The sequence below is a fragment of the Berghia stephanieae genome, chromosome 4, assembly GCF_034508935.2.
Source record: "Berghia stephanieae isolate SIO BIC M18660-M18661 chromosome 4, UCSD_Bste_1.3, whole genome shotgun sequence".
Classification (NCBI taxonomy): Eukaryota; Metazoa; Mollusca; class Gastropoda; order Nudibranchia; family Aeolidiidae; genus Berghia; species Berghia stephanieae.
Genome location: NC_088363.1, coordinates 65,164,028 through 65,177,190, shown reverse-complemented (window position 1 = coordinate 65,177,190; position 13,163 = coordinate 65,164,028). Strand labels below are relative to the sequence as shown.

The 13,163-nt window shown below is 32.9% G+C and overlaps 1 protein-coding gene across 1 annotated transcript; it reads right to left on the bottom strand.

Moving 5' to 3' along the window:
* Positions 1–606: 606 nt before the first annotated feature.
* Positions 607–13,003, bottom strand: LOC144971037 (torsin-1A-like). Its single transcript, XM_078911360.1, has 5 exons — positions 12,710–13,003; positions 9,872–10,137; positions 4,783–4,958; positions 2,706–2,836; positions 607–1,022 (listed from the first exon to the last, which is right to left on the bottom strand). The coding sequence occupies exons 1-5, from the start codon at positions 12,888–12,890 to the stop codon at positions 736–738; spliced, it is 1,041 nt and encodes a 346-aa protein (XP_078767486.1). The 5' UTR covers positions 12,891–13,003; the 3' UTR covers positions 607–735.
* Positions 13,004–13,163: the final 160 nt, after the last annotated feature.

Here is a 13,163-nt window from a genome sequence, read left to right as displayed (position 1 = left end):
AAGATTTGTGCGGGATAGTCCTTGCTAATTAATGTCTACCCCAGACATGGTTTCCTCCAACTAATTTCACCCAGATAATGAAAAAAATGTAATTAATTAACACACACTATAGACATCAACCCCTTGTAACATGTCTTGTAGAAAGTTGTCGTCCTCAACATATCAATAAAGTAAATAAATAATAAAGTTCCCTTTAGTCATCCTCAAGCAGAAATTTGTCTTAGGATGTATTCCAAGGGAAAATTGGAATAACATGGGTGTCAGCCACACATCAGTGCCACAAATTGAGCTAGGGAGAGGTGGCTTGCTGAAGGTCACAAAACGATGGATATTTAAACTAGGTCTCTTTCGGGTACAAAGCAAAGATTATACCACTGAGTCACACTGGCCCACACCCTCCTCCCCATCAATTTGTTATGGCAAGGCAGGGTTTCCTCAACATTTTTGCATGCCCCGAAGAGTTCGAGAAAACTGTGTTGGAGTGTAATATAATGATGTAAAAAAACATTTTTTTGTTGAAAGACGACGATGACGACAACAACAACAATAAGAAGAAGGAGTAAAGTAATAATAATAATAATATAATAATAATAGTAATAATAATAATAATAATAATATATGATGATAATAATAATAACAATAATACTAATACTAATAATGATGACTCTCTCTCTCTCTCTCTCTTCATTCTCTCTAGCTCTACCACTGTCTCAATGATAAGAAACTACATCTTGATCACAACTCATCTTTTAAAATAGTACTCATCATAACAAGGCCTACTTTCTCAGCAACTCTCTTACATCCAGTACTGGAAAATATTTTCTCAATTTCCGGGGTAAACATTAACTCTGCAACAACTTGATCAATGACATCGTTAGGTATAGAATCACGGTGAGTATAAAACCTGAGGGCTACCAAAGAATCTGTGATGCATTGACGAATATGAGGTCTTTCCAGAGGCAAAAAGGGAATGAAAGCCGTCACTAGGTGATTACTTATCACTTGACTGTGCCATAACCCATCTGTGAATCGAAACAAGTATAAAAAAAATAAAAAGAAAGATATTTTTAACCTTTAGCCCTCTCCTTAACGACCATTTTCAGTATTTTCCCAAAATGGCAGGCTTACCCAGCAGAAAAATTGATTTTTTAAACTCAAACAATCTCTCTACAAAACAACTTTATGTTCTTATTAATGGACATGATCTATATTAACTTTCCATGTGCTCAACGTCGGTCACATTGCAAAATGTGCTCAAAGTGACTTACATAGTGAAAAGTGTTCACACATTTTGAACTATCTAACATTACGATTGGTCATTGTGTTCAGCTTGAAACGTGTATGTTTACAACTTTCATAAACAAAGCAGCGTGTTTACATTTGTTCAGAAATGACCAATCATTGGACAGCAACAAATCACGTGATTGATGACTCGGTTGGACGAAAACATGAATATAGATCGCTCCCATTAAACAAAGATCATTGTGATGTGCAAAATAAATCTGAATAAGAAAAAATGTATACTGTGTCACAACAAATGTGACAATTCTGCTGTAGGTTGTAAGGAGAGGGTTAATGGCGATAATGATTATCAAATAATAATTTCTTTCTTTACTTTCCTGATTATAATTTTGCAAATTCCATACTTTTCAACAACAGCATGGACAACTTTTAAAAAATGTTAGTCTGTAACTATTTCAAAACTTATTTTAATTTTTTCAGTCCTCTAAAATATCCTCCATGTAAGTGTAAGTGTGAGAGAGGCGATTTTAAGAAAAATATAAAAAACAGTGCAGCTTCTGCAATAAAACATGGCATGTGTGTTTAGATCACATGACAATTCCAACTTGTTATAATTTAAGTGATTTGATAAATAATACATGTATCTCTAATAATTTGTAAAATATAGTACTCGTATATCAAACAAAGGCAAAAAGAGTATAGTAAGCTGAGCATCATTGCTCATTGTAATATAATGTCTCTCTAAAACTGATGACTTCTATAACCATAACAAAGAATGAAGTATTAGCTTTTTTTTTCACTCAACGCCAGTCTGGATTATAACATAAGATTCCATGAGGCCTCATCTCGGTATTATTTAACATAAAACATATCATAATAAGGGTTGCTTAGGCAATAGCTTTACATACCCTGTAAAAAAAAAAAAAATAAAAAAGAAAAGAGTTTAGGTCAATAATTCCCAAACATTATCATAATTAGGGTCATGATTTACATCAGAAGCAAACGAAAATATATCAATTAAAAACGTATTCATCAAATTCATATTTTAATTTATCGAGCTCCCTATTGACTGAATTTTTAAAATGATTATACTTTTGGAGTCTTCACTTATAAATTCAAAACCATTCCATGTACTTACTTTACTTAAAAATTTTTTTTTAAATGTTGCCGAATAATTGTAGATGAATGTGTTATTATTATACAAATTTTGTAGTTGTTTCCGCAGGTTAATTTTACATGGGAGTACTTATTTGAATTCATGCTTTAATTATTATTATTATCATTATTATTATTATTACTATCATCATTATAATTATTATTATTATTATTATTATTATTATTATTATTAATGTTACCATTATCATTATTATTACTATGTTACTATTATCATTATACGGGCAATATCTGAAATTTTACTTTTAAAAACAATGATATACATTTCTTTTCATCTTCTATCGACTTACTTTGATTTTTGTCATTAATTGCTGAAAGCATGATATCATTTTCAATATCTCGGAGTTCCATTTGTTCACGTTTTTTCCCAGATCTCCAATGCTCCAACATTCGTAGAGAAATCGTTCTACTCCCTGTGTTGCTGGAAATAACAAAAAGTAACAAAATTAATAGAAAGGAAAAAGGAAAAACACAACAATAAAAATTGGTTTCTTAACCACAAAGAAATGTCGATTCAATCATTCAACATTGGTAAAGTAAAAATGATGAGCAACTTAATATTAATAGTTCTGAAAATTTACAGTGTTGGGGTGGGGGAGGGAAAGCATATGGTCAAATTATTTTTAAGTAAGTAATTTCTTATAAACTTCCAACAATTTAACTTTACCATGATACTTATGGTAAACATTTAAGCATTGTCTTATAAAAGCGAACATACTCCTTGACCAAAACAGAAAACAGACAGTGATGATATACAATGTGGTCCTTTTATTTAGATAGGGGTGAGAATAACTGGTATTAAAATATAGGAAAATTATTTAAAACTATTGCTACCCATGTTGCAAATTTCATCACACTCATGCTCCTAACACATTAATATGCCAATCAAAATCAAAAATGAGTTTCACAGAAATTTCAGAAACCATTCGGAACTTAAATAGTTGGAACAAGAATTTCCGTTTACAATCAAAACTGATAACAAAATCCAAACTATAATGGATAACAGCATATTGACATGTGATATGTCAACAGCCAACGTAACCCTCATCCCCTTTTTCATATCACAAGTAGAAACAAAAACACCAAAACCAAATGGAAAAAAAAACAATATCATTTTAGTGGTAGTAATGATGATCATGAAATGGTGGTTGTAGTTGTGGTGGTAGGTATGATGTTGATATAATAGTGGCTGTAGTGGTGATCACTTTATCCCAAACAAAAGAAAACAGCACTCATACCAGGTCCGGCAGTCACGAGTTAATGTTCATCTCAACTCGTTTATTCCAAGCACCATCCGAATATGGAATTCTCAGCTCAAAAATATTTTTTAAATGACCAAATTGAATTTGACAGAGAAACCGATAAAATCAAAATAAAAACCTTGGCACATCCATTTGTTCTCACCATACTCACAAGCACCATCCGAATATGAAATTCTCAGCCCAAAAATATTTTAAATGGCCAAATTGAATTTGACAGAGAAACCGATAAAATCAAAATAAAAACCTAAGCACATCCATTTGTTCTCACCATACTCACAGTCGCGATTATCTTTGATGCACAGAGTTGCGACTTAATGACAAAACAAGACAAGAGGATGATGATGATGATGATGATGATGTAAAGGTGGTGGCAGTAGTGATGATAGGGATGATGATAATGAAATGGTGATTGTACAGTGGTGGTACTGCAAGAAAACAATTAGACAAATAAAAGATATGCTATGAAAAAAGATCAATGGACAAACGATAAACAAGATCAGATATGCAGATGACAAAAGCCCTGTGGCAGAGAATTAGAAAGACCTACAAGATTTGGTGGATAAGATGGTCACTGAAAGTAAGAAAAAGGGCATCAGCCTAAATGAAACAAAAATGGAAACTATGGTAATTGCTGGTTCCTCTGTGACCGCTTGTTGCTATGACTATAACTGGAAAGCTATTAATATGGATAAGTTTTTTTACAATTATCTTTTAGTATGAGTCCCAGGTTATTTAATCAAAACACAGTGCGAGGAGTGCAATAGTAAATTTGCTGTCATATTGTGAAGAAAAATAGGTATCACTGCAAATTTTAGGTGTCGCCTTTAACGTAAGGGAGAAATTCAAACTATGCTAGAGAAACAAAATTTCAACGAGAATGGACTACAGATGGCAATTGGAATTTTTCATTTTTGTCTCATACTTTTCATTTTATGGCATTTAAAGATGGTGCACTTTATCAAGGTAGACCCTGTATCGGGTTACTTTTATCAAATGTCACCGAGTATAAAAATGAACCAAAAATAACGTCAATGACAGAATTAAAAAAGACCTCAACACCATAGTTCCTCAATGGTTATGGATTCAATTGAGATTTGAAACTAACCTTAAAAAGATAAATATAGCTCTACGGTAGTTAACACCTCCCAAGTGTTGATAGTAATCCAAATATGGTTTGATAGCATCCAGCAGCAGGGAAGGCATTTTATCGATTTCATCAAAAATAAACATGGACTGTTCACACATTGTTACATTGCCCTCAATCCAGCCTTTCAATTTCTCCTGGAAAAAAAGAGATTTTCTTTTTCAATGAGGCCAATCTGTCTTAATTGGACAGGAAAAAATTATCATAAAACATGTTCTAAGGTTTCATAAATCTACCCAGTCATGATCATTACCTATATAAAAAAAAACAAAAAAAAACAACAACAACAACAAAAATCACAGCCTTATTTCAACATTCTAACTTTCTCAGCTTTTCTTCTACTCTAATACAATCATATATTTATCTGATTATTATACCAATTTAAAATAATGTTTTCAGTCTGTAAAGATTTTGCATTAAAGAAATGACTCCAAGATTTGAAAATGCTTATCTCATTTCGACGTTTTAAAATGTATGAAGATCATATTGGCCGACTGATGACATGTACACAAGCCATTGAAACTGGCTGCACATATGTTCTGTTTTATTCTGTTAATGCTCTAAATAAATAAATTTATTGTACATTGTTTGCACTACAGGACACCTTTTGATAGAAATATATAAATATGTATTTAGATTGGGTTATGCCTCAAGAGAAGTCTTTTGAAAATTCTTCTTTTTTGGTGTTATGTCATTCCAAGTAAAATGAATACATTTTTAGATAAAGAATGTATCTGCACGAACAAGCTTCCAAGTAAAAGTATGACAATGGGGACAAGTATACAGAGAAAAGAAATTGATCACAGAATAATCTACAATCCAGCAGTTTCCTTGAACTCCTTGGGACATACAAAAATGTTCGGGGACAACCATAGTTTGAGAAAACCGTGCCTCACCATAAGGACTTGATGGGGAAGGGAGGGCAGTGTGGCTTAGCAGTATGGACTTGGCAATGCACCTGAAAGATATCCCTTTCGAAAATGCATCACGTTATGTTACCTTCAGCAAGCCACCTCTCCCTAGCTCGATTTGCAGAGCTGCACTGTGGCTGACACCTGCCTGGGCTATTCCAGTCTTCCCTTGGAATAGACCCTAAGACAAATTTCCGCTTAAGGATGAAAATGAAGGAACTTTATTGTTTACCTACTTTATTGATATGTTGAGAGAGATTACTTTATACATGACATATTATAAGCTGTTGGTGTGTGTGTTGAGCGAGAAGGGGGGGGGGGGGGGGGGGGGGGGGTTGCTCTATCACAACATTCATTTACCATCATAGCCAACCATTTGCAAATCATAGCATGTGGCATTGAAAATAAGAACGAATGGTGAAGTGAAAAGAATAAGTAGAGAGGTGTTGGTTATGCGAAACAGCGATTGAGTGTGTGAGTGGTAGACACACCTGCAGTGAGGATAGATACAAATGATAAATTCGTAACTGTCAATGTCACAGTAAATCATGAGTGGTCGAAATCACCTTTAATTGATTTCTAAAAATTTTTTACGTTGGCTGGTGAAATTAGTAAGAGGAAACCGTGTTCGAGGTAAAATCAATTCGAGGAAGGAATGGAATAATAACAAAGAATAATAAGGAAAAACTTTGGGCCATTTGAATGAGTTTGAGAAACCATGTTCGAGGAAACCGTGCTGGAGTGTATGCATGTCTCTAGTCTGAGACAAAAATAAAAGTCCCCCATCTATGCAGAGGCTAAGTATCCTTGACAAAAAGATACACTGAAATACAAGATATGCTAAAGTCTAACAATTGCATAACATTTCATTTCCCACTAAAAGATGTACTTCACTGTTTCCCATTCAAAAAACAAAACCCAGTCATGGCCAGGGCAAATCCAAAATAGTCTCATTCCAGGACAAAGACAAAGCCACACAGATGGACAACAGATACAGAGTGATTGAGTGACCTCCCGAGTCCAACTAACTCATAAACTGAAAACAAGTAATCTCAAATACCATCCTTCTTGTCTCGGGTTCAGTTTTTTTAATGGTATATTTGTGTTTTTGTTTGTTTTCTTTTCCTTTTCTCTCTCAGTTTTGAGCTTGAGCCCTCACCTTGAAAAACAGATTTTATAAAAATATCATTCCCACCTTTTTCCCTTAAGGTAGGTTAAAAATCCGAAATATAAAAGAATAACTAAATATTTGTAAGTGGTCAATTGGGGAAAGAAATGTATGTGACTTTTTAGAGAAATACTAACCATTTCCTACTTCATCGTTTTAACTATTATAGACAATTTAGTGACAAATCTATTTAGATGCTTGAGTAATTTGATCATCAATTAAGTAATCCTGATTCAAAATAAGTATACATTGTGTATGTCACTCTATGGGGTGTAACTCAAATATAAAAGCAAATGACAGTCCATGAACTAGAATTTGATAAATGATACTATAGATTGTGTTGGTCGTCCAAACCAACTTCTGGTTTTTATTTGCCGTTAAATTTGTTATGGTATATTATCATTATCATTGAGTTATTGCCTTATTATATACTGCTACATACGCTAAAATAATTACACAATTTACCATATCTTACTAATAAATCATATTCCTATTGTTAGTTCACAACATGTGTGCTTTGACGTTATTTTACATAATGTGTAGTTTGTAAATATGTATATTCCTATATTGCCATGGCAGATAACACTGTGACTGATATCTCATTTGTTGAATTTAGAATAGCCTATATTATTGCTTGACGACCTATAAGTGTCTTCCTTGTCCTTATAACAAAATTTATAATAACAATAGCAGTGATAAATAAAAAATGTTTCTCAACTCCTAACTTAGATATGGTTATCAAAGGTTAAAGTAAGAATGGCTTGTCCATTATCTATTTAGTTTTCTCATATCCCATATGCATATAAACCTCATCTAACAAATTTGTCAACCAAAACAAAATTTTAAAAAGTGAGGTATTGAAATTGTAATTCTAATCAGTGACAATGGAGTTTGACATCAAATGATAAGATTAAAAGAATACTTTTGGATCATTTGCAATAATGATGAGTCATCAGAATCAGTTATCTCGATATGAAAAATTGATATTATAAATTATGTGGTGAGAAATACATACATAATAGTTTCAGTAAAACTGTATTGCTGGTTATCATTTATTTTTCAATAATCTGCCCAACTCTAAAGTCATAATTATTTATATACGCCATTTATTCATTTTTGTTACACATAGCACTTTCCAATAGATAACAATCAAATTGATATGCGATGTAATAATCTTATATCAAACAATGGTTAACTATGATTTACTATATTTCTTTTTTTTTTTTTGTCTATACAAGTATTAGATTCCACAACTCAATCACTGCTGGCAATTCAGGAGAATCAATTTTTTAAATCACTTTAACACTTTTCTGAACTTGAGTTGCTTTGGTGTTGTTGGATAACTTTTTATTGGAGTCAGAAGACACCTATGAACTATACAATTTAATTCTTGTGGGTCCTGTCATATAAATCAATAACAATTGTTCAATTATTTGCTTTAAAAATATATTTGGGCAATATGGCTTAATCAGTTTTTACCCTGTCCTAAAGAACTTTGTGGTGACCATTTTCTTTTCTAGCAGACTGCATTTATAGACTGCATTTATAGATTTATAACGAATTTACGAATGAAGGTACATGATCAAGACATCAAATATGCGTTAATAATGGTATCCTGATTATTCATTATGTCTCATAGATTAGTTGATTTTTTTTTCTTTCTTTATTTACTCACAAGAATACCACTAAAAATCTTGATCCAAATTGAGGCTGAGACAAATTGTGCAAAAATTAGAATACAACCAACATTCCAAGAAACATATTGATAAGCAAAGCAAGTTGATTTCCTGAGGCCTGATTGGACATACTTGAAAAACAAATAGGAGGCAGTAATACAATGATAATAAACTGAGGAACCCGAATTTTTGTGTGCAATGTCAGTTTATGCCAAGTTTGATTTAACTCAAACCAACATGTCTACTCACATAGATTATATTAACAATATCATTGACTTGGATTTTTTTTTAAAGTAAAAAGAATCTCAGTGATTCTGAATTTATGTAATGATATCTCATGAGAAAATTGTATGTCATTTTATATGAAAATATCAAACCAATACAATAGAACCATTCACATTTCTGACAACATGATATTTAAAGATAGATGTCATCATAAATGCCATGGAATTAATCTCTATGGTAATTTGTAAAGCCTTATAGGTGTTTTTAGCATATCACATCTACTAGGAATGGAAAATGAGAAGTTATGGTTGTATAAATATATACCCTGCAAATTTCAATCAAAATAATAAAACTAAACCAAATCTAGTGAAGAAAAATGATAAACATGTAAAAGGATAAGTCACCTTATCAAAAATGAGGTAATGAAGCAAAGTAATGAACCTATTTGAAAATCATATGGACCATTGATAAAAACCATTAATGAGAAAAAAAAAATTTTTAATGACTTACTTGAACTGGTAGCTAACGGAATTGAAATTAATTTTAAAACACAATCAAAATCAACCCCGTGATTAATGAAACGATTGCCTCTGAGATTTTATCCAGAAAATGGGGAAAATTTAGAAGGAAATCTAGAAAATGACATCACCAGCCTGCCTACTACTAATTACAGAATTACAAGATTTTGACTCGAATTTCAGAACTTTATAAGCATCTTTAAGTCATTAAAATTTATTGAAAATGTACGTTGATGCCAGCCTTCTAAGGACTATGAAGTGTTTTCTAATCCTTTTGAGGGTAAATTGTTGATTTTAAAAGTTAACTATAGCGACTACAATATTTCTATCTCCTAAAAACTACGAATTTTTAGATTTTCACATAGGCAGGTCTGCAATACTGTTCTTTCAACCTGACTGTGACATAATGCAGAAGGCCCTCTAAAAAGCATACAGAGCAATTTTGCTTAAGATCTGCTCTTGAATTTCGAATTAAAATCTGAAAAGAATAAAAAACTACACAAACAAAACATAGTAAGAAAACCAAAAGATCACTAATAATTCATACAATACCTTATAAAAAGGAACCATTCCTTCATGTGGGAACTCTTTTGTTGCAGAAATTAAATGAACAAACTTGTTGTGAAGGCCATTCTTGTACAAATTTTCCGCAATGATTCGACTCACAAAGTTCTTTCCAACACCAGTAGGTCCATGGAAGGAAAGGACAAGGGCTTTAACGGGATCAGATGTTCTGAGGTGACCCTTGATGTGCCCAACAACTGTTTTCTGTACCAAGTGTTGTCCATGGACTTTAGCATTAAGGTCATTTTCTAAACCTGATTTTAAAAATTCACAAATTTGTTAGCCATCACTTTAAACAAGTAAAACACAAAAACATTTCGTTTTTGACATGTTTGGTTAACTAAAGATGAAAAATAATTTCTTTAAAAATTCCTTCACTTGACATCAAGAGCTTTGATAATCATAAAATATACCTAATGGGCCAAATTCAGGATAACTGAAAAACTAATAACTTCTTAGATTACTGACCAAATCTCATCAATTTTGAACAGTTGGACCAAAGCTAAGCCATCAGCCTTGGCACAATTTCAAAGATAAAGAAAAACACCAAAAAAAACAATGACACGTGATTAAGATAAAAAATAAAAACAAAAACAATTTTTTAAAAACAAAATATTGTCAATCATTAATAGATAAACAAAATCCTCATAGGGAGCTATTCTTCCTCAAATTCATCACTAATGGGAAGTGTATAAACATACTTCATTCATGTTCTTCATTCTCTGCTTCCACTCATTCTCTCAATATTTTCCTATACATTTTCAATTAAAGCTTTTGTTAGCAGTATCTTGACTCACTTGTTTTATTATTACAATTATTTTATAAGGGCCTTAATTTTATTCTTAATCTCCTTAGATTAAACCAATGCCAAAACTGTTTTATTGCTGAGTACGCTGAAAGTAGTTTGCAATCACTATAACCTCTTTTCTTTTTCTGAAAGTTTCCTTGAAAAGAAGGCCAGAGGTACCTACTATTTTCCTTGTAGCTGTTCTAGCTGTGTTCCTATGCCAAAGTTGGATACATAACCGTGAGATTCATATTGGTAAATTAGTTTGTGGACGGTGTAGCAGAGCTGCATATTTCAGTGCTCTTAACAAACGAATGTCAAAAAGTCTGAAAGTTTTTGACTGTTGAAATCTTGAATGTGGGGTAAAGATATTTGTCATCCTTGGTAACTTTAGAATCCTGGAGTCTCCACAAGGGCATAACTGGATGATTGCTTCAGGAATGACACGAAGAGGCGAAAACCATGATGAGCATGCCAAACAAATGAGTCCAAGTTCTTCCATAGCCAGAAACTCATTTTTGCAGCTGCAAGCTTCTCTGGATTTAAACAACACACTCTGGAGTGTCATAACAATATGGTATTCAACACCATGTTTATTGTTAGAATAACTGAAATGTGGTGTGAGTAACTCAGAGTATTTTTGTAAAAGAGCTGAATAGATGTTGTGTTGAGCAAACGAAAGACCTGACACCGACTGAGGAGTGTTAGTGTCAGTGCTATGAAGAGATGTTAAAAATTAAAAAGTTGAGATGTTTGCATTTGAGATCTATGATAAGTTCATGTTGAAAATAAAAAATCAGCGCCCAGAATGAGACATGTGACATCAGCTAAAAGAAATTTGTGTAAAAGGAATACTATAAGAGTTGATTTCAGTTTTAATTGTGCGCTTATTGCACATCTTGATTGATGCTTCATTTGCTGCTGACCTACCAGTTCTTGTGTGGAGATGTCACTGATAGCTGCGCCATGGGATTCCCAAATCCTGTCAGTTGCCTTGGCTAATTTGTTGATGTCCTGAATTTCCAGTATATATTTTATATCTAATGGCACATTAGCTAGAAAAAGGACTCTTTTCACGGTTTATGGTTCATACAGGGCATTAGTTTATAGTCCACTAAGATTTAGTAGCTTGTGGTCACTTTGCATTTTAGATTTTCCAAACGTTCTGATGAGTGCTTTTTTCCGTGTGTCATATATGTTTCCTGCATTTCTTCGGCAGTATTGATCCAGGGTACTTACCACGTAATCGTATTTTGTTTGGTACTGCACGATGCCACGGGTGTTAAATTGGGCTCCTACCCTAGCAAACCAGACTTCAAGGGATTTAATAGAGAATTCTGACAGTTTAACAGAAACAGTACTCACTGTGATTGCTTAGCTTATTTAGTGATCAATAAGCTGCTGAAGGAGTGGAGCGAGAGTGCTTTGATCTGATTAAGCCATGTTCCTGTTAGGGTTACCAATTTAGTCATCAAGAGATTCAGTGTTCAAAATTAATTTTTAAATAATTTTGAAAAAAGAAAAGTAAAGTAAAGTGAAACAGGAGGACAGAAGTCTAAAACTAAGAGCAAAGTCTATCTCCCTCAGTTTGTTCTATTGATCTATTGTGTTGTTATTCTTTTTAATTTGAACGGAAGTCAGCCAATATCTCTTACTTGGTGGGTATGATAACAACTCTGGGTGAGCCCTGCCTACAGTCTACAGTATAGACTATTTGGCTTTTTTCCCCAATTTGTTAAAAAAATTATCATGCAAAATAAAGGTGTTTGGGAATAATAATTCGGCCAGGGTTTCCTTATTCCCAAACATTTCTGGGAGCCAGAGAGTTATTGTCAAACCAGAGACGTCTGGGATCAACGAACGACAGCCATCACCTAACTTGGACTTGGGTCAATTCGATGCAACACTTTATTCCATTGAAAGGAAACATTATATTCATTTGTAATTAAATGTACAAAATACAATGAATGAAGCATAGCGTTGTGACACAATTAGCGACATAGTCTAGCAGTACGATTACTGTTCTAAGTAAATCTAACCTTGTAAATTTGATATTATCCACTCATCGTTACAACAAATTGTAAATTTGCACTTGATAGACTTGACAATACGAAATGGCATACGAAATATTGCTTCAATTGAAAAACCTACAGTTGTGTTGCACAAAGTTAAAAAGACTATAATAAGGGGTAATAAGTGAGTGAATTGGAATGTTTTCATGATGATTCTTCTTCACATATTTTTAGGACTTGTACTTCTCACTTCTCACTTTTCTTAAGGTACTTTCGGTTTTCTTCGAAATATTCACACACAATTCAGATATTTTGTATCGATAAATATTGTAACAGAGCAGTAAAGTTAGGTGCCCCAAACGTAAACAATAACAAGTTGCTAGTGATTTCCGTTAGGGACCGGAATAATTTACGCACAATATAGGTCTCCCAATTTTGTAGTTTGAGTTGTAGGCAATACACTTTCAGTATTGAAAATATG

Coding starts and splice junctions, on each gene's coding strand:
- LOC144971037 (XM_078911360.1), bottom strand. CDS start 12,890: ATGAAAACATTCCAATTCACTCACTTATTACCCCTTATTATAGTCTTT. Junction 10,138..12,709: donor GATAATATCAAATTTACAAG/GTTAGATTTACT, acceptor TTTTAAAATCAG/GTTTAGAAAATGACCTTAAT. Junction 1,023..2,705: donor AATTAATGACAAAAATCAAA/GTAAGTCGATAG, acceptor TTCGATTCACAG/ATGGGTTATGGCACAGTCAA.